This window comes from Macrosteles quadrilineatus, unplaced genomic scaffold, assembly GCF_028750875.1.
Source record: "Macrosteles quadrilineatus isolate MER2022 unplaced genomic scaffold, UCM_ALF_1.0 Scaffold_5__1_contigs__length_97177068, whole genome shotgun sequence".
Classification (NCBI taxonomy): Eukaryota; Metazoa; Arthropoda; class Insecta; order Hemiptera; family Cicadellidae; genus Macrosteles; species Macrosteles quadrilineatus.
In genome coordinates this window covers 48,459,628-48,481,092 of record NW_026542598.1, presented here as the reverse complement: position 1 = coordinate 48,481,092, position 21,465 = coordinate 48,459,628, and the positions used below count along the sequence as shown (strand labels likewise).

The 21,465-nt window shown below is 34.6% G+C and overlaps 1 protein-coding gene across 2 annotated transcripts in view; it reads left to right on the top strand.

The window, feature by feature from the left end:
- Nucleotides 1–2,475: 2,475 nt before the first annotated feature.
- The window catches only part of LOC128994556 (LIM/homeobox protein Lhx9-like), an 82,442-nt gene continuing 63,452 nt past the window's right edge, over nucleotides 2,476–21,465 (top strand). For both annotated transcript variants that reach the window (XM_054419181.1, XM_054419180.1), the window contains exons 1-2: nucleotides 2,476–2,665; nucleotides 14,968–15,109. In XM_054419181.1, the coding sequence (XP_054275156.1) occupies nucleotides 15,062–15,109 (48 nt within the window). In that variant the 5' untranslated portion in view covers nucleotides 2,476–2,665; nucleotides 14,968–15,061. The remainder of the gene's footprint in view (nucleotides 2,666–14,967; nucleotides 15,110–21,465) is intronic.

Here is a 21,465-nt window from a genome sequence, read left to right as displayed (position 1 = left end):
GATGACGGGGAGCACACTGAACTGAAGAAAGTGGCAAAAAGAGTGCATTTCAATTTGGGATCCTTTGCTTCGATTCCATAGAAATAAATATGGTAAGGTATATCAGATGTTTTCCTCTGTGCTTTGACGGCTCCCCTAAAAGTTCGAGGAAATATTTGCTTCTACATTAGACATATAGAGCTTGTAGCATTCACGGGGCAGAAACCTGCAAGCATATCTTAGATTGGCTGCTTTTATAACGCCTGTTAGCAATTTTCTTCTGTGTGATGTGGTTTTTAAGTTCTTTACCAAAACATCCCGGGAAATCCGTAATACAAAACCTTTTCAACGGGCTCGCACAGGTGGCTACACTGCCCAGGATGCTCTGCAGTCTGCAAACGGCCTAACTTGTCTTCCATAAGAATTTCTTGGCTGATGAAGCTCATAGTGTAGTGCACTACTTACTTACTTACTTACTTACTTCTTACTTCTGAAGTCTTCTCCGCAATCGGGTGATTGGGGAATCGTCAAGATTCATCTGTTTGGTTCTCGAAGTGAGTCCCGTTATCTAAGGTGTTGAAAAGTGTGTTCCTCGATATACTCTGCTGTGGTGTAGTAGGGCCTATTGATTAAATATTGTTTAAGCTTGTAAATAAATGTGTTGTGTTTGTCAATGGCTTTTATAGAGTTCGGCAGTAAATTATAGAAATATGAACCAGTGTACAGTGGGGAGTTGCTGAATTTTGTGAGTGTGTGTTGTGGAAGATCAATGTTTGCCCTATTTCGTGTATTGTAGTTGTGTTTATCTTGTCTGAGACTGGGCGAGGAATTTATGGCCAGGATGATGGTTTCCAGAATATGAAGTGAAATAACGGTGAGGATTTTATTTTGGACAAAGAAGGGTTTGCAGTGTTCCTGATAATCCAGCCGCAGTATAGTTCTGATGGTTTCCTTTTGAAGGATAAGGACTTTGTCAATCTTGTTAATAGCTGCTGATCCCCACGCCGCTATTCCATATCTCAGGTGTGATGAGAACAGGGAGTGATAGGCCACCCACGCTGTTTCTTCATTTGTAATATTTCTGATTCGCCTAATTACAAACTGCGCAGACGTCAGTTTTTTACAGAGATAATCAATGTGGTCACTCCAGTTTAGGTTTTTATCAATGAATACACCGAGGAATTTTGTCGAGTTTGAGTTTGTTATGGTCGAGACTGGATCTGTATCAATTCCTGTGCCATGTCTATTGCTGGGCATGAAGGTTATATGTACTGTCTTTGTTTTGTTGATGGTTAGGCTCAATGTGTCACAGATTTCGGTGGCTTTGTCCAAGGTTGAATTTATTGTGTTACTATTGTCAGTTTTGGGTTGGATGGGGGTGAGAATGGTAGTGTCATCGGCGAATAGAATACATTTCTGTTCAGGGTTTAAGGAGTCTGGAAAACTGTTGATATATATTATGAAGAATAGTGGACCGAGTATCGAGCCCTGTGGGATGCCTATTGTACTTCTTCTGAGGGAGGATTGTACACAAACTATCGAACTGAAGCGTTGGTGATCTATTTCAACATATTGGTAACTGTCTGTAAAGTAGCTGTGTATCCATTCTAGAACTTTGTCTTTAATTCCAAAGGTTTTTAATTTGTTGAAGAGGATTTCCCAATTTAGATTATCGAAAGCTTTCTGTAAGTCCAAAAACACTCCTGAAACATGGTTTTTACTTTCCCAGAGTGTTGTTATATGTTCACATAGTTTAGCTATGGCCGTATTTGTACTGAGCCCCTTTCTGAAGCCATGTTGACTAGTAGAAAGAAGTTTATTTGTTTCTAGGTGGTTTATTAACTGGTTGTAGACAGTTCGTTCCAGGAGTTTTGATATTGTTGGTAGGTTGGAGATTGGTCTATAGTTACTTGGATCTTGTTTGCTTCCTTTCTTATGTACTGGGTGGATTTTTGAAATTTTTAGGTTTTTGGGAATTTTGGACTGCTCTAAAGATGTGTTGATAAGATGATGAAGAGGGGGCATTATTTGTTCTTTGCAGTGTTTAATAATTTTTTTAACTACGATTAGCCACAGCCACCTTTCAATGCATTCTTTTATAATAAAAACAAATTGACAACAGAGGTATAACTGGGATGCCTACTTCAGTACTCAAGTAAATGATCAAAGTTACGTCTAGCAAAATAAATCATCTACTTCGCCTAATATTACACTCTCAACTCGCAAGATTAAACACCCAATCCTGTAAGAAAGTGAAAATCCCACCGCTAAACCAGTGGCACAATTGAACCGAACAGCGGTGACATGGCTGGGCCGTGTATTTGTCTCGACAACAAAATAATCTCATTCAATATTCCAGTTGTCGCCCCTCTACGCGACGCCCCGCCCATCCCCACCACCCAGGCCACGCCTTCTTCCCCCTCCACTGCGCTTAGTTCTCGCGGCGGCCGCTGCAGCGCTGCTCGGCTGTCTCGCGCACACTCGCTCATCCTCGGTCGTCCCCGGCACATGCGCGAGCCACTACGCGAAACTCGAGTGCAACGTGAGCACTATTAATTAACGCGCTTTTTTCCTAGGACACATTGGATTTTTAATCAAGCTTTTATGAGTATGCCAGTGATATTTAGGTGTCTAGTGAACTTGGTTGTGAAGTGTGTAGTGTCTTGGTGCTAAGTCTTCCACGGTGGTAAGTATCTTGTGTTTGTATTGTTTACATCATTTGTTTTCATTGATAGTTAAATTGTCATTTATTTAAGAAATGAGTATAAGATCAACATTTTTATTTATTGTGAATGTATATGAGTGTAGACCTACATACATGTATATGTATGTCCACGTTTGAAGTTATAAATTAGAGTATATATGAAATTGCAATATGTAATGTATCACTATAGTTAGCCTACTTAATATTTCACATACTGTACTCAAGTTTTTTTTATGCGTTTTATTAACTAAAAAAAATAATAATATAAAATATAACAATATAAAAATAAACAAAGATATACATACATTAAAAGGACAGTTAAAGACTAGAAATTTAATTCATACAATTACATTTAATGTTGGATTGTATTTGCACAACAGTAATGCATAGCTTCCTTTTATAAATTTATATTTTTATGTTAATTTACGGACAACAATTATACGTAGCCTATTGCAAATTCACATTTATAAACATAAATTAGTTTTCAGTTTAACACTTTCAATTGCACTTTTAAACGCTATGGAAATTACAAGTTAAATTCTAAATTAAAATTTTATTTTTTACAATATATATATATTTTTTTAATATTGTTGACGTGAATTCTAAACTAAGCTATCTAAATTGAATAAATCTCTTGATTTTTAGACGTTTGTCTTACTAATGGCTTAATTGAAACGCACACGATTTAAATTCTGAAATTAAATATTAGATAAAGCCTTATTTATTACATGGGCCAAAGGTCATGTTACTTTATAGATGCGTTTTACAAATCATTGAAGGTTAGGGCGGTCCAAGTAAAAGAGACAAACATATTTCTAATTTATTATATTTCTTATGGCTTGTATTTTGAATAATAAACTTCTGTAAAGTAAGATAAGTAATAGCCGAGTAAAATTCTGACCCGGATCTGTTTTACTGTAGGTAATTTATTAATATTATGTTAGAATATTACTTAAACTCTTTTCTTTTATTTACAACTCAAACGATTAATTCTAAGTAGAGTTTGCATAAATTAAATCTTCTTGACCTTACATAATTTTCTTAAACGTTACTATTGATAGTTGGTCTAAAAATAAAAATAAGAATATTTATTTTCCTTTTGACAATTAATAGTAGGTATATGCATTTGGAATCGTCAGTTAGAGTAAGGTAGGATGATCACAAAACTACTAATTCAAATTAAATCAACATGTTTCTACAAAAACTCCCAACAGTTCTACAATAAATAAATAAATACATTTAAATCAATTATAATGAATAATAATTTGAACTTATTTTGGTAATTAAGTAATAAATTACAAAATTATTTTCAAATGGTGATTCCGGAAACAATGGCGTAGCTTGAAATTATAACTTATTTCGAGTACAGCAAATAGATTATTTTTAATTTCAGTACTCAATGTAGATACTCATTGAAGTAAAATATTTTTATTAAAATATTCGTAGGTCGTAAAAGAAAAAAATATATTTAGAGCAAAATCCTAAACTTATATGTAGCCTAATAAGAGTGAACACAAATGCACTTTCCGAAAATTATAATGCATTTAAAGTTTTTATGGGTAAATTGTAGTATACCGTACGGGTTATTTCCACTGAATAAACTACACAAATCTTGGGCTCAGTTTAGTAATAAAATTATATTCATACCTGTATGCATATAAAACTTATGTAAATTTTGAATTATTGACTTCCATATACTATTTATTTAGTATTCATCGGATTGTAATAGAGTAATTTGCGCGTTAATTAAACCGAGAGCTCCAATACTATATACATCTAGGTATCCACTTATTTTGTGTCACTCTATATTGTTTAATACATTTAATATGTACACTGTATCTATCACAATAAATATGTATTAGTAGAGTATTATCATTGAATTTTTAAAATTCTCAAATTGTCTTGTAGCACATTGGCGATGTATGTATGCATTTGTTGTGAAAAAATTATGTTTGTTGTAACAAAAATAATACTATTATTCTTAGGTATAAAAACAAGACTTTTGGTCCTCACTCAAATCCGAGCATTTTATAGTTTTGACTTGTTACTATTACCTTATTACCTCCTTCTTGATACCAGCATAAGCTGGAGAGGCTGCGTCACGATCATGAATATTTATAATAAAAATTAAAATAATTTTGACAATTTATACAGACTTCCGTTAACTTTCGGATTTTACTTTTTTACGACTTCTCATTAACTCATAATAGGTATAGTCTTAATGTTCAATACATCTAGATGTATAATGCATGTAAGTGTTTGGAAGCAATATACGACAATCATACATTTTGCCAATATTTTTTGACTCAACTAAAGATATGTATGCTAAAATTGCATGATAGATGTTTAAGTGTTGTTCCTTTGCTGCCTTTAATCATATTTTAATGTAATAATGATAATATTATGTATCAAATATATATATACAATAGTATATTTCATCACTAGGAATTATAGTGACTCTTTTTGACCCGAGGTCAAGTTTTACGATCGAGGCGAAGCCGAGGTCGGTAAATGAGCGAGGGTTAAAAATTCACTTTTTACCCGTGTGGTGAACTATATTTTTCATCATATTGCATCATTCATTAACAAAAACAAAGCTAGAAATCGAAATAATTTGTATGTAAAGATAATCTCTCAAAGTGTCGAGCAATCGACAACAATAGGCCCTTACCTAATAAATCAATCGATAAATAATATCGATCGATACGATTACCACAATCGAAATTTCGCTAGAGAGTAAAAATCCTACTTTAGACCCTCAACGCATGCATTAAAAACGAATGTTTTTGCTGCAGTATGACGAAAACGTATTATTCGTGTTGGCTTTACTAGCCTAGTATATGAAAGTTGAAATTTAACTTCAACAGAATTACTCTTGAAATAACTATCACATTTTCCGCTGTCAGCTATTTACATAATCTCTAGTCAGTAGTGTAGACAGCGAATCAAGTTATAAATCACTTAGCTAGCATTTAAAATCGAGCATCATCACAGTTTTCATTATTTCGTCTCTGATAGCGATCAGGGGTGAAATTGAAAACCTGCCTCGGTTGGTTGAGTGATTTATATTTTGGACCGCCCAGTTTGTGCATGGCTTCTTTATTTAGTTTATACATAGCTACTATTTCATCTAGGCATACTAAACAGGTTATTATATTTTTTTATTTTCACGCATAACATTTTGGATTTTTTTATATTTATATCAACAGATACACTATTTACATATACTATTATGTTTTTGGCACAAAAGCAGAAAGAATTATCTAATTGTATTACAAATAACAATATAAGTCCATCAAGCATTGACCAAAACAGCATTGCAAAAAATAACAAGACCATTTTATTGAAACAAAAATAACAATCGAAGAAATTTAACAAATACAGATAATACAACAAATATTTCCTCAAGACGTTACAATATTGGATTCATGAATTAATTGTTTGTTGACAGCAATATTCATTCTTATAATTTATTAAGATAAATTGCAGTGGGTGCCAAATGAACCAATAATCGTAAAAAAAATATATATTAATACATATGTTAGGTACTTTCATTGACTGGTGGGTAATGAAATACTGAAATTATAATTCTACAGTAATATAATCTACAGAAAGAAATATTTTAGATCAGCAAAATCAGTTGCTGGTGCACATCAATTGCTGTTTGATGGTTTTTTTTAACACTGGCGACAATTTTAACATGGGGATGGAGTCTCTTGTTGTTTAAATGTTCAATGGTACAATTCATTAGAAAACGCAAATTATTACACAAACCAACACATTTTATAATAGGTTGACATATTTATTAACCACAAAATTCAGCACTTGGATTTCATAATTTGTGCGGATTTTTTGCTAGGACGGCAAATATGCCACACATTAACCAAAATACATAGAGTACAGTATGAGTACTGAGTGAGTGAGCATAATTGTGCAGTTTGCAAATACTGAAAGACTGAGATCAGCTGTTTTTTTTAACCGAGATCGTTCTTGAAACCCAATGACCAAGGACAGCCGGGTCCAGTTTTGAACCATCAATAAGCTATTGACTTTTCTTTAGATGAAACAGGACGATGACCTTCTCAATGTCCAATGCACTGTCATAAGGCGTTTTGTATGGTACAAGGGGTAAAATTCATTTATTTTTATTTTTTCAACTCTGTTATACGAGTAGATGTTGTGCAGTCTTAATATTTTAATGTTTATTCCTTTACGCGACATTTAAGTTGATCTTAAGTAGATCTAAATTAATATTTGTTTCATTTATTTATTCAAACGCAATTGTTTGAATTAATATGTATATAAATACATAAACCGCAATTTATTCACTAACAAATTATTATTTTATAAGTGGGAGTTATTAAAGTATATAGATTGGAAATCAATGGTTCTCCAAACGATGCAAATAATTTGGTGTATGTATGTTATAGTGTACAAATTGGGTGAAAATCTATCACATACAATGTAAACAATTTGTTCCTTCGTTCGTTCATTCATTCCGTGCTGTATAAGTTAATTGTTAAAACAAACAAAAAATAACTAAAAGAAAATATTATTGAAAAGGTAGCAAAATTAATGGAAACTGCGTCATTTTATAAGCTTTCCAACCATATGCTACACTATTGAGGTTTGCATCTGCTTCTATTTGTTTTGGCGGTTGGAATAATAGAAAATAAAGGTAATTGTTTACTGTTTTACTGTTCAAACTGAAACAAAAATGCAAGTATTGCTAAATAAATGCCTATTATCCATTTTTAAAATGTAAAAAAAAAAAACACTAAAGTGAACATAAGCGGATCTAAACCTCAATAGTGTAGCATTTGGTTGGAAAGCTGATATAGAGTTGCGCAGTTTTCAACATATTTTGCTACCTTCTTGTATACAGTGTGTAGAAAAATGCAATAGATCAAACTTAAGAATCGGTAAACAAACATTCAAATTTAAATACTTTTCGGTATTAGTCAGCAGTCTATGGGTTTTTTTAAGGATGTTTCCTTTATTTTTAACAGGCCTTAATTGTAATCGTTGGAACTATTTACAATGGAGTTTTTATTATTTATGCTCCAAAATTTTCAATGAATATTATTATAAATTTAATTTAGAACACGCAATTAATATCATCTACTCAAATCAGTCAAATCCGTTTGCAGGTAATTAAGAAATTGTGTAAAAAAACGGGCATTTGAGAAGAAATTAAAATAATTCTTTGGGAAGCTAGTTTTTAGACTTGTAACCTCTGATACGCATCAACACACTTAATTTACTTTGTACTTACCCCAAAATCAATTTCAGTTTGAGTTCAATATTCATACCCAAACTTGTAAATCCTACTACTTGTGAGGTCTCTATTACACCAGTTTAACCGTAATCATTCTCAAGCCTTGTAACCTCACTGATATGAAATATTAAACAATAAATCCAACACATGATTCTACAAGGGCTTAACTCCGCCACGGCGTGTGAACATATGCATTAGAGCGAAGTGCAACGAGTCCAACAATGCTCTACGGCGCATCAGATGAAGATTGCACACATATATTACACTCATAATTGTCTGTTTATGACCACTTTAATGGTGTATTTCCTCAACTTTCTTTATATGCGACCATTCCAAATGTTACTGGTGTTCTGGTTTTGTTACGTAGGTAGGCTGCAATAGCTCAGAAGTGGTCGACCTTTTGTTATGTTTTAGTTTTCAGTACGACATTCGTAATGACTACTTGTATCAGCATTTAATTATGTTAATATGTATCAAATTCCTAATAACTTTAGCACAGACTTTTGTACACATTTGTGCAACATTGTGTACGTTAATTTGCCAACAATAGTGGATTTCTATAGAAAACTTCTTAAGTAACGTAGAAAGAAAACATTAGCACCGCATATCCTTTTATCAATTTGGTATAAGAAAACCTTGTTTTGTGTTCGGTGGATTGTGTTCTTTTTGGCCTTAGGTAAAAAAACAAATATTGGTGTGGTCCTATTAAGGTAAAAAATATGAAATTAGGATTAACGTTGTTTTTTATTACATCTTTGATTTTTTACATCTCTTATAGCGAAAATTCTATTTGACTAATGAGCAACACCTGTAAAAAATAAATTTTAACGAACAAAGGTCCTGAAATTATTTTTGAAAAAGAGCAACAGCAGAGATACAAGCATCAGGTGTGTTAATATTTCAGAACGCGCGCGTTTTGTGTGTTCTCCGCAAACAAAATGTGCCTCACTTCAGTCAACGTGCGGCGTTTACCAATTATTTTTGCGTTTGCATCAACATCAAACCACGCTTCGGCGAAACAACGCTACGATGTTTTATTTATTCAGTGTTTTTGTTATTTTTACGAATTAAAAGTATGAAGCTAAAATTGTATAAATGTATAAACATATAATCCACATATTGGACAGCGTTTTTTACGGGTCATTCCTAGTAGTTTCCAATTCACGCACTTTATGAGTGCCCAAGCGTGGTCCATCTTTTATATAATTATATTTAACGTCTTCTGAGTCAACAGACTTATTTTTATTTACTTTCTGTAAGTTTGACAACTCGTACAATTCTGATCAATAAGTTATTTAGGTACAAAAAATAATAACTTTTTTATATACTTATACGGTCGATCGTATTTAACCGTAATCGACATTGGCACGTACCTGTATGTCAATGTCAATAGTTTACAATGCAATGCGTACAAATAAGTCTTTTGTAATCGTGATCGAAATTATAATCTGACAATTTATCATCCATCGTTTACGTAGTTACAGCTATATCCATGTTACGAAATGGGATCGCAACTAAAGCATTGAAGTCAAATAAATATGAATTGAGAAAAGCTGTGTGATGAGGGTGATGCGTAGCTGCAGACGAACAGAGCTTTGAACGATAAACTACTCATTTTTGCAGTATCATATGTCGGACAACCACTTTAACCCATCGACTCACCTGTTTTATTTAGGAATTTGCATTTCCACCGTCTCCACTAAAAGCCAAATTCGTATAAAACCTCAAGAGCATAAATAAGATGTTAATGCGCCGCATGATTGGCATTTCGGGTGCGTGCAGCGTGAGTCCGGTAAACCAACATAACATCTGATAACGTCCAAAGTCACGTCATGTCAAATCACGTCACCCAACTACGTCATAAATCGTGCGAACATTGCCTTTGAATTATTTATGACGTAACGCGTAAACTGAGAAGCGCGACTTTGAACGGCGATTTTTGTGAGTATTTGTTTTATATATATTGACGCTTTGTGTTTTTTTTTCTTTTTTTATTATTATCTGTCAAAATTTGGATTTTTTATTTTGGACTTCGTCCGATTTCTAGTGTGAAGACAGGTTGAGTTCTTTGATGGTTTTCAAACAGTTTCTATTTAGGGTGCTCGTAATCTATGCTTAGAGACATTGTCGAAAAACAATTATGCGTTACAAAATGTTGTGCTATTTGTGCTACTTCTTCATTTCATCACAAAGATTGATCATTATTTTTTACGCTATTAATTTATTTTTTATCATCAACAATAGTTAAATTCACAATAGGCTTCTGGACAATCAACAATGGTTCATAAATATGCATTGTTTGGAAACGAAATTCGACCGTAAAGCACTAGAAATGAAGGCATCGATAAGCGATTTTCGCGTGTAAAAAGAGCCGCGGTACGGCCGACGGGCGTTTATAGGCGTTCATAAATCATTTGAAACTGGCCATAAACAGGGAAAGTGAAAACAATTCAGTTTATGTTCACTTAACTTGGTAATGAGGTGCCCCTGCTCTGAGCCAATCACGGCAATATATAAACCAAGATATAATATATATAATACGTCCGAACAAGATATTGGACTTAATCCCGGATTGTTAAAGTTTCATTATCGTATAAATTTATCCGGGTGAACATTTATATTCTTGGGAGGAATTGTAATTCTCTGTGAAATTGCACAATGACTTTTATATGTTGTAAGGTAAATTTGCTATTTTATTCTGTTGTCATGATGGCGCTACAGCATAGCCTACCGATTATCGATTGGTATTAACAATCGTGTACATGCTTACGTTAATCATTCAATAGCATTTAAATAGTTTCAGTGAAGTAGGCCTACTTGTGGACGAGTGTTTCATCTGATGTGAACAGCCTGAGGATAACGCCAAACCTAATTCTTAAATGTAATTTGAGAATCTGTTAGTTGATACATAATGAATAATGTAAATGTTATCTACTTGCATAGAGCATAATGGTGACAAAAATATACATACAATTTTTTACCGATTTGGAATATCGTATACGTACGTTAGTTGCGCAATTGTTACAACCGAGGTAATACCTAGGTAATATGATAATTCGTGAACTGTGTGTCATTGTAAATTCCGCTTATGTTTGTCATGTAAAAATGAACCTTTCTTGTGCCAATGGTTCAATGACATACAAAAAATAGAAATGTATGGTGCTAATAATGTAGTAATGCTGATAATCAGCTGTTAATGAGTCAGTATCCTGCGATAGTTGAGACTATCGGGTTACTTGATAACTTCTCCTTCTTTAGTTAAAGATTACAACTCTGAGAGTGTTGTTACCTAAAATACCTGTGACTATGAATTGATCTAGACATGCCGATCTCACGATAACAGTTGTACCTAGTTTTAAAATATAAACTAATTGATCCCCGAGAGTTGTTAAATGACTGATTTTCGTTGGACGCAACGTGTTTTTAACCTCAACAAATTGTAAGGCCGATTTATTGTAATATTTAGAACCTGTAAAGAATGTATCGAAAAGTTAGAGAGAAAACATAGTTTTAACAGTAGTCCAGTCTGTGGCTGGATAGTTCATCTATGTTTTATTTGAACAACTATTAGCTATAATTTGCCCATATAGACTTATTTTCCTTATTTGTTTCCGGGATTGTTTTCCTCATTACTTCAGACATGGTCTAGAGGGGTCGAGGTATTTATTATCAGTAGATAAAATCCATGTGATGACGGACCCATATAGATTAGATTACGGTATTTCATTATCCAAAAGTCAATTAAACAACTAAGTAACCATACCTGTACATTTAAGTTTAATATGTTATAGTTTCTGTCTCAAGCGCTTATCGTGCATTTATAATTTAAATTGTCCATCGTGCGAAATAAATTTGTATCAACGTTCCGAAAGAGTGAACCAACTGCTTCTTGTTTTTGGGTTGTTAGTCAATATAGGTTTTTCTTTGGAATTAACTGTTGTGTGGTTCTTTTAACTTAAATATAACACGGAATATATATGGGCTTTTCATTCTAAATCAGTTCCATCTTTTAAAATCACCACAACGTATAAGAGGGTTTAAAAAGTCGTCAGTTAGCAATAAAATAACATTTACGAATTAAACCCCTATTATTTTGTTCGTAACAGAACACCACCTTAATTTGACGGAAGTATTTAAAAACTTAAGGCCTAATGAATTAACCATCGCAGATATAAACGAAAACTACAACACCTAACTTCTTGTAGAGGTCGCAAACCGCCCATTCCGCGGGGTTTACGGCCTATAAACTATAGAGCAGAATTACAGGTGCGATTGTATTAGAGAAATAAAGATTTAAGTAGCCACATTTGGGGCTGAAATATTCATGGAGTGTCTCAGCCGGAAAGATCCGAGCTAAAAGCCGCATCATATTTCATTCGCAGGAAACTGGCACGGACCACGTTAAACGGTACCGTAATTGCCAGAGTACGTGCTGAAGAAGACTTATGTCTGCTGGGCTGATGTGTCACTGATAGCGGGCTGAACAAGATGTCGACGTGGAGGCATAATTAAAACTTTAGCGTGTAATCCCTCAAACAATGGGAGGTAAATTAAATGAGGACGTAAATTCGGAAACTCGTCCACAGCTCGGGAGTGACAGCTTGGGACTGTTTACTTTGTGTTGAAAAGCTTGGTTCAGGAATAGTTTTAACTGCATCGAAAACCGTTGTTTTCAATAGGTTAGGTATTAATTTTTATGCCTAGGGTAAATAATAATTAACTGTTAAGAATCAGTTTCTATGCCACATTTTCTGGTTGATTGATTGATAGTAGTCATCGATTGCTTTTTATCAATTCACCTTAATGTTTTGTTTTGTTGTTTTAACCTGACAAAATGTAAATAATTGCATGGATTAATTAATTGTTCAAAAACATTATGTACTTGACGTTTGTATTGCAATGTAATTTTTTCTACTGCAATAAACAAATGATTACTATTATTACGTTGTTTTTCAGCTGTGCTGTTTTTAAAAATCAATGTGTAGTTGTATCATTTTCCTCGGTTGATTAATGTTACTTTGTGCACTGCACATTAATCCCATCAGAAAATTAACAAACGAATGCGTATTCAGTAGAGTCACTCACCTTACAGTTATCACAGTGTCGATTCCAACCGGGACAGTTTTGGAATTAACACGTCCTAATAAATTATCTTCGTAGCTCCCGGTCTACCAACCAATTAACTATCGACCTGAGCTTTAATTACGAACAATAATAACCAGTCACAACAACACGCCCCTACACTGATCGTTCGTATTCATAACACAATAAAATAAAGATGTCTCAAGCCGTGGCCGTTTGTTTAATACCATTTCTTACCTCATGTATATTTATTACTAATTATCTCACTTGGCTTTGCTGCAAACGCGTTAACGGACAAAGGCCTCTGTGGGTCGGTTGGCGTTGGCTTTAGCCCGTTTGTTTGATATAGGTCTAGGTGAGTATTTTTATATATTATTGTATACAGTATTATGTAGCAAATTTACATGGGCAATTCTCACGAAGAGCTTTATGGAAGCAAATTGTTGAAACTTTATGCTGGTCTAAGTTATTCGTATAGTTAGGGATATATAAATCTAAAATTGCTTGTATCAATGACTTTGAAAAGAGTAAGTAAAATACTCTTCTAATTTGAATGTCTGAAGAAGATTTATCTTTTAATGTGTGTTTATTATTAGTATTAGTATCGTTTGAGAGCTGTAATGCCAACTAAATGTTTCCAAAAAATAAAAAAGACTACTCTACTCTTAGAAAGGATAGATTATAGAATCAACGATGTATACGATGAACGTATAGGTACGTTAAATCTACGCTAAATTACTATCAAAATTAAAATCCAAAATATATGTAAATTTCACCTCACCAACGTTGTGTAGGAGTTGGAGCCACTCGTCTGGTCGACGCAGAATGTTTCCAGGCATTGGCAGGCGTGAACCTATCATGCTAAATATACACCATACAGCCGTGAATAGCTTAGACCAATTAGTCGACTAATTAAAGGAAAGTGACCCGAACGTACGGGTTTCAGCCGCAGCGCCTCTACAGGCTCGGGATTTGTCAATGCTACTGCTTGCTGCTTTGTGCTTTTTACCCTTCGCTCCAATTAATGATCTTGCGACGGTTCATAAATTCCACCCGACAGTCGCGGCCGACGTTTGGCCATTTAAATCACACGGTTTCATCGTGTTTACCAACATTTCGTGTTCAAAACAATTCTTTGAAACGCGTTCGGGGTGTAAAATGTTGAAGATGGCTTTTGATCTTTCGAATTTATTTTGAAAAACTCTGTTACATGTGGAACAAATCTGACAAAAATGAATTTCAGTATTCTTTCTGACTCGCTAATATTAAATTTATATTTAACTTTAACCTTTAACTCTTGGGGTTCTACCTCCCCGACAGTGATGATCATAAATTTCCAGTGGGTGGAAAGAAGTTGCTCTAGGCCGTAGGCCTTTTCTAGCATTGGGTGGAGGGGTTGGCTTGTGATGAAAATATTTTAAAGCTAGAGCTGTTCTACAGTTTGGCAAACGGTCTCTTTTTGGTGGTGAGGTAGCTGGTTTCATTTAGTTGGAGGGGAAGGTTAGTCCTGGTTCATTGTAGATGTTGGAGTTGTTGTGATGCGAATTTACATGGTTTGACTTGACATATTGGTGAGATGTTCTGTGGTGAGATTTGGGTGATGGTGAAGTGAGGGTTGAAGAATCGTTGGAGGTATTAGGACGTTTAGAAACGGTCAAGGGATTTGAGGTTCAAAACTAGAGGTATGGGACAACAAGAGAATCAGATTGGCAATGATACGACAAATCTTACGGCAGGAACTATTGAAAACTCGCCAGTAATTTGCCTAAACATCAGGATTCGTTTTGTACACTTACATTGTTTCAGGTGCTCCTTCCAAAAAAGTAAAATCCATAAAATCCATGAAAGCTCTGTTATTATATTTGACTGTATTGACTTTGAAGGAGAGTGCAACATTGTATTTGACTGTAGTGTCTGTCTACAGGTGTGGAGGAGCGGACAGCCTCTAGGACCATGACGTGCAGGTCCAGGAGCTAGGTGGGAGTCGCTGCTGTAGCCAGAACACGGAACCCACCCTCATGGGAGTGTATGAGGTGCAACCCCAGTACACACCCGGGATGCATTGGGTAAGTGGATGCTTACAAAGGCTAAGAGTTTCTAAAGACAGTATATAATTTTGTACGCCAGTTGATTATTAGGTAAATTCAACGAAGGTTTTCAGTGTACCAATACTGTACTTATGACAAATCCTGCCGTTCGCCAATGGCTTTGAGGTAATTGATAATGCTGCAACCAGGTGGATCAGTCACCATATTTGATATTATTCTAGAAAAAAATTCTCGAGTGAAGGGATCACTCTTTACTGGTGTTTGATTTGATAGCTCCCAGAGCTAAAACTTTTTCAAAAGTAACATAATACTTTTGTAAGAAGACAATGTGGATATAGGTGCACAAGTAAGAGCGTGTGTTCAATCCATCCTTATAAAAATATAGATTAACTTAAACTTAAATCCGTCGATAAGATAATCCGCTGGTGTACCGCTGATAAGATCGACTTTGAATCTATGTGTAATCATACTGTAGGCTTATTATGAGAAGATACATTAACAACTCTTCACCTGTTCCATAAGACAAATCTACGTTACCACCGTGAACTGTCGGTAAGATAATCTGCAGGCCGTGTACAGCTAATTGTCCAAGTCGCCGCTGTACGCCAGATCGCTAGTGTCGCAGATTGAGACGTTCACGCAACTATGTTAATTACCGTGATTAGAGGCTTACCGGATAATTATTGCCTTGTAATCGATAGCTCGCTCGGCGCGCCCTGCTAGCCACATCGGCTATTAGCTTAACTGCCTCTAATTCTGTTTGCCTTTAACCCTATTAATTTGCTCCAATTCCGAACAAATTGCAAAATAAGTGTAAAATATGTGCTAATCAGTTGATTGATGTGCGTTTGAAATATTTTCTATGTCGGAAGTTTGTCATTATTAAACATATCATATCGTGACAGGTTGAAGAATATCGTTAGTCAAAAGACTGTTGTACCGAGTGCTAACCAACTACTGTTTCTATCTTTAAATTAAAAAAAACAATTATTTTGTATCTTGAAGCAAAAAATGAATCAGTTACAAACTATGTATGTGACAGTTTATCATACGAGTATTTAATTTCAACACAGTATTTATTCATAGCTCGTTTTCAAAATGCAAAATGATTTGTAGCCGTTTAAATTAAGCTGTCAAACAAAACAACAAAGCGTAATAATTTTCACCTCAATTCCGTCTGGGTGGAGTCGTACATTTACATTTCCTTTCGAGCCTGATTTAATTCCAGACTCGTGGTCACTGACGGTGCTCAAAACAATTTGTTCGGACGTGTTACGTTGGCAAAACGACACGGCCGGGGAGTTTTCCCGTGTCAAATTTGAAATTCATCGTCCAGTGCCATATTTTTCTCGCGCCTTCCGTGTATTCTCGGAGGGAAACGATAAATTATCCGTTGTCTGTTCACATCGCCAAGACGGTGACGCCCATGGTTCGCTGACAATAATTGTTGTGGGGTACAATAATTAAAAGCTAATTGTACCCCACGGTTTCTTACGGTGCAGGGCTACACTGTACGATAACTGGTCGCTCCTTGTTTATGTGGCGGGATCCTGACCAAGTACAGTTTTAAATTTTGCGAAACTAACCGTGTATGCGCAAAGAAGTAGTGATGGTGCGCGTTGACAAATCTAGAACACTATATAGAGCACTGATTAACGTTAAACATTGTAAAAATCATCGAAATCGATTTTAAATTTTCAAACTCTTTTACTGTGTCTTTCATTCTTTTGGTCTATTTATTATTAGGTAATGCTTCAGGTTCAATTACTCTAACGTTTTGTTAACTAAACCCCATTTGCTACACGAGTACATGTTATGGGGAGCGAAGCACAGTAAGCTGGGTTTGAACCTAAAATAATGCAATTATATCGCTGGTTTTTTTTAGCACTTCGCTACGTGCATAATTCAGAGCTAGGGAACTAACAATTTTTGCATACGTGTACAAATATAGCAGTTCGCTGTGTACATAATGGACAGCTACGATGTTTAACCATCTTTGGCAACTAAATTACTCAAACGTAACCTCAAAGTCTATACCAGATTGCACTAGCCAGCGCCATCTCGCGTCGTGGCGCACTGCGCCGTTGCACTATTTACTGCGACTGCGCTGCACTATGATAGTTTGATTGTAGCCTGTCTGCGCACGCGCATTGTTGCCGGTTTGGCCCACCCACACACGCCGGGCTACTTGTTAGCGGTCTACACTAGATCTTATCTACGGACTTAACTTTCAGCTGTTCTCTACAACATCCGCGACCGCGGTGACACGGCCTCCTACTCGTTATCGTCCTCGGTCTGTCTCTTTGTTGTAAGATGTATGGGTTGGTGGATTTGGGGAAATTGTGCAATGATGATGATATACATGTAGCTTAGAAAGTTACCAGAAAGTTTTTCGTTTCTAGATTTAGGTTTTTTGATAAATTCTCATTTGTAAAAGTATCCGGCACGAAGGGCCACAAAAATATTTTGTCAGTGTCCAAGCCATCGGCATTTAAGAGGAAATACAATATAGAGTTGCTATAGAGTTTTCTAATAGCAATGACAATACTCAGTATACATAAGCATTATAACGATATACATTGACGTAATTGAATTGAGTCTCTGACAGTTTCTGCGGTGAACAACTAACTTCTGTTGTATCTACTTTTTGATCAAACCAAAACTGGAAGGACAGTTTATTGTACACTTTAGCATCTTTATTTTGAAAAATTAAAGAGGAAATAAAAGATACTGACACTAGCACTCTCAGCAAAATACTTATTCGGTTATGATATCTTTCAGTAAGAATCTTAATACAGTTGGTAATATACGATGTCCCATCTAGTATCTTGGTAGTCATTGCAAAAATTAAACACGGTGATGATATGTCTACTGGGTATATACAGTACTAATATACCAAAAACTGTTGTTCAGGATCCCAAAGCAGTACCCACATAAATCAACATTTTAGCTCATTTTTACAACTATTAAAATTACACTTGTATTTTTTATTATGTATATTTTTTATACACGAAATGAGCTATTTTCATTTAACTACTCTGCGGTCCATAAGACCCGTGAAAGGCTGAATAATTTACCGATTAAAAGTTAAGACATTGTCCTTTCTTACGCGATTACTACACGTCCGCTCTCTTCGGATTAGTAATCAGCTGTGTGGATATCTTCTGGATAGAGATTACGTAGCGGATATCCGGTGTAATATCGTCCAGTTAATTTGACGAGATATCGGCGCGTGGCGTCTTGTGCAACGTACGCTCGGAGGGGGAAGATTGTGAAAGTTAAAGTGGATTTTATCATATTTAATGAATTATATGCCTACTACGTTTATTATCTCCCATAAATGCTGTTTAAATACTAAAAAAGGTTCGGGATTTAAAGGGGAAATTATATGTTGTTTCTTTTGTGTTTCACATGACATTTAAACATTTTAAAAATATCCGGCTCGAAGGATCATAAAAAGTTTGATGTATTTTGTCAGTGTAAGAGTCATTTTAAGAAGTTACTTTAAATCTTAATCGATTTTCTGTAAAAGTGTTCCAGTACTGTATGCCTCTTATTATGTGGGCGTCGGTTGGGCATGAAACTCATCGAATCCGATAAGTTTACCACTTTGCCACTAACACACCCTTAATATATCACGAACTAGTTTATAACGTAGGCGTAAACAATCTGAAGTATAAATTTAAGAAGATGTTATTTAAATTGGATTTTTCATTAATCAACTCAAAATTTCGCGATGGGATTTCCAAACAAAATATTAGGCAAACAAAACTGCATGATTGCAGCTTATTTTTATGTATAGAATAGAACGTGAAAACCCCACCACATACATCAAGCTAAATGTTATTTTACATAGGAATAGCATTTTTGGTCATAACTGAAACACCCGCTTTATTTTTTGTTTTATTTTATTTATTGTGTTTTTTGTACTAAACGTTGGGGGGGGGACATTTTATTTCGACTTTTTAAAAGGTAAACTATTTATTTTTCTTAAATTTTGAGAAGCGGCTTTTTCAGCTATGTGTGTAAGTTATATTGTAGCAATTGTTTATCTAAGTAAAGTTACTCAACCTTTTAAATTGCACTTACATTTGCACTGACATTTTTTTTTTTTTTTTTTTTAGGTGAAACATATTAAAATACTAAATATTAAAACATATTGTCTGTGTGATAATGACCGATCATTTATGTATTTTTCACTCTCTTTGTATTCCATTTTGATTCAATCAACAAATCCATTAAAAAATTATATAGTTCTACCCGTTTCAACCCCTAAAAATATTTAATTTTAGTTCCATATTTTACTTAACTACCTACACATTTGCGAGTCTTCACTCATAGCATATGCAACGTGACAATTTATAATTGTGGAGAAAACATTGACTGCAAATAGTTGCCTTATGTTCAGTTTGGGGCAGGAATTAAGGGATTAGCGAGTCACACAATAGAACTAGTCTCACCAATATACTCTTCTCGGAAACGCAGCCCAGGATAGCAGCAAGGGCTGGTGGGGCATGTTTCTACTCGACAGGATGTAAAGTCGTACGTTGTGGAATAATTTTATCTAGGTCAATGTGAATACCCAAGAAAGGGGAAGAATTGATTGTTATGGAAAGATTGATAAAATAGCATTCCAATTTCGTGATGGAATAGCTAACACACAGGTTTGCAGGGTTGTCGTTAAATATTTTGTTTACTCTATCTTTTGAAAGCTTTAATTAGTTATACATTTTTCTAAAAACATAACTTCCAGAACTCGAAATAGATTGCCATTGTAACATATTTTTCACATGTTTAGCCTACAGTCTTTCGCAAGTTAAAACTAGGTGTACAATGCAGTTTTCTGCTTGCAATATTGAGCGGAGCCAGCATATTAATTCAATGTCAATGATATATTTGGTTCGCATTTTAAATAGAATGCCTATTTGCAGTAGGTATCCAAAGTCAATCATAAGTCAGGATTAAGTGAATGAATTGTCTACTTGCAGGAACCATATTCTATGTTTCATCTGGTTCTCATAAGTTAAATGTCTACTTTCAGTAACCAATGCTAATGATATATTTGGTTCGCATAAATGTAATGCCAATTTAAAGATTCTAAAGTCAATTGTACGTCCGGTTCACGTAGACGGATTGTTTACTTGTAGTATCCAAACTCAATGGTACATGTAAATGAATAGTCTACTTGCAGTATCCTAAATCATGGTCCATTTATTTCGTTCACTTAAATAAAATGCCGAATTGCAGTATCCGAAGTCAATGGTAGGATTAGGCCTACTTCTGCTTCACTTATATGGGATGTCTATGTGCAGTATTTAAAGTCAATTATGCGTCGGGTTCATGTCAACGAATTGTGTTGCAGTATCGAAACTATGAGTGTTATATTTGGTTCACCTTAATGGAATTCCTATTTGTACACTGCAAATAGGAATTGCAGTACATATTCAAAGTCTACATTAATGGCACGTCTTGCTCACATAAAATACTGTAAAAGTTATTTACAGTATCCAAACGCAATATGGTGCATTAGCCTAATTCTGGCAACCCTTATGGTTATTCATTTTGTAGTAAATTATGCTCAATGCTATTAATCAAAAGTAGGAGTGTAGTATAAGAGAAGTTATAAAGTCAATGATAAGAGCTTCGCTACGCTCTGCTCAATAATTTCTATATCCTGCAAATGAATCATGGTAAACCTATGCGATACCTGAATTATTAAAAGGCAATAACGTGCATTATTTGAGATCCCAGGTTCGAATCTCCTCGGCGGCCTTAAAGTTTTGCTTCTGATTTTGTTAAAATATGATTTTCTCTTAACTTCACTAATCAGTTTTTTTATCTGAGACATTTATAATTTAATTTTGTGATAAGAATGCATTTTTTATATAAATACATTAAATTTTTGTTTGTAATAATTTTCTAACAGCGAATAAGTGAGATAGGCTAATCGATAATATAATTAGGTCTAGTTTTATTTCAGCAGTTAAAAGTAAGAAATATATTGTCAACCACTTTCAAAATTTCCCTTTGGTGCAATACAATTTATCAATACGACTATAATGTAGACTACAAAGAATAAGTGAAAACTTTAGGAATTGGTTTACCGGTACGTTACATAACATTTATAATGACATCAAAATAAGCAGTTTGCTTAACTTGAAACCTTATTATTCCTAGTAGCTGGAACCTATATATTTTTTCCAACCTAACTTTAGACTACTACATGGCAATGTTTAAAACTATTTTGTAAGTTAGTATCGCAGAGTAAAGCGAGGTGGTAGACAATAGGCCTACCAGTAGGCATATTTGGTTTAAAACGACGTTGTTACATCTTCTCATGAATTTGACAGAGGAGCATATAGTTCTAATTTAAT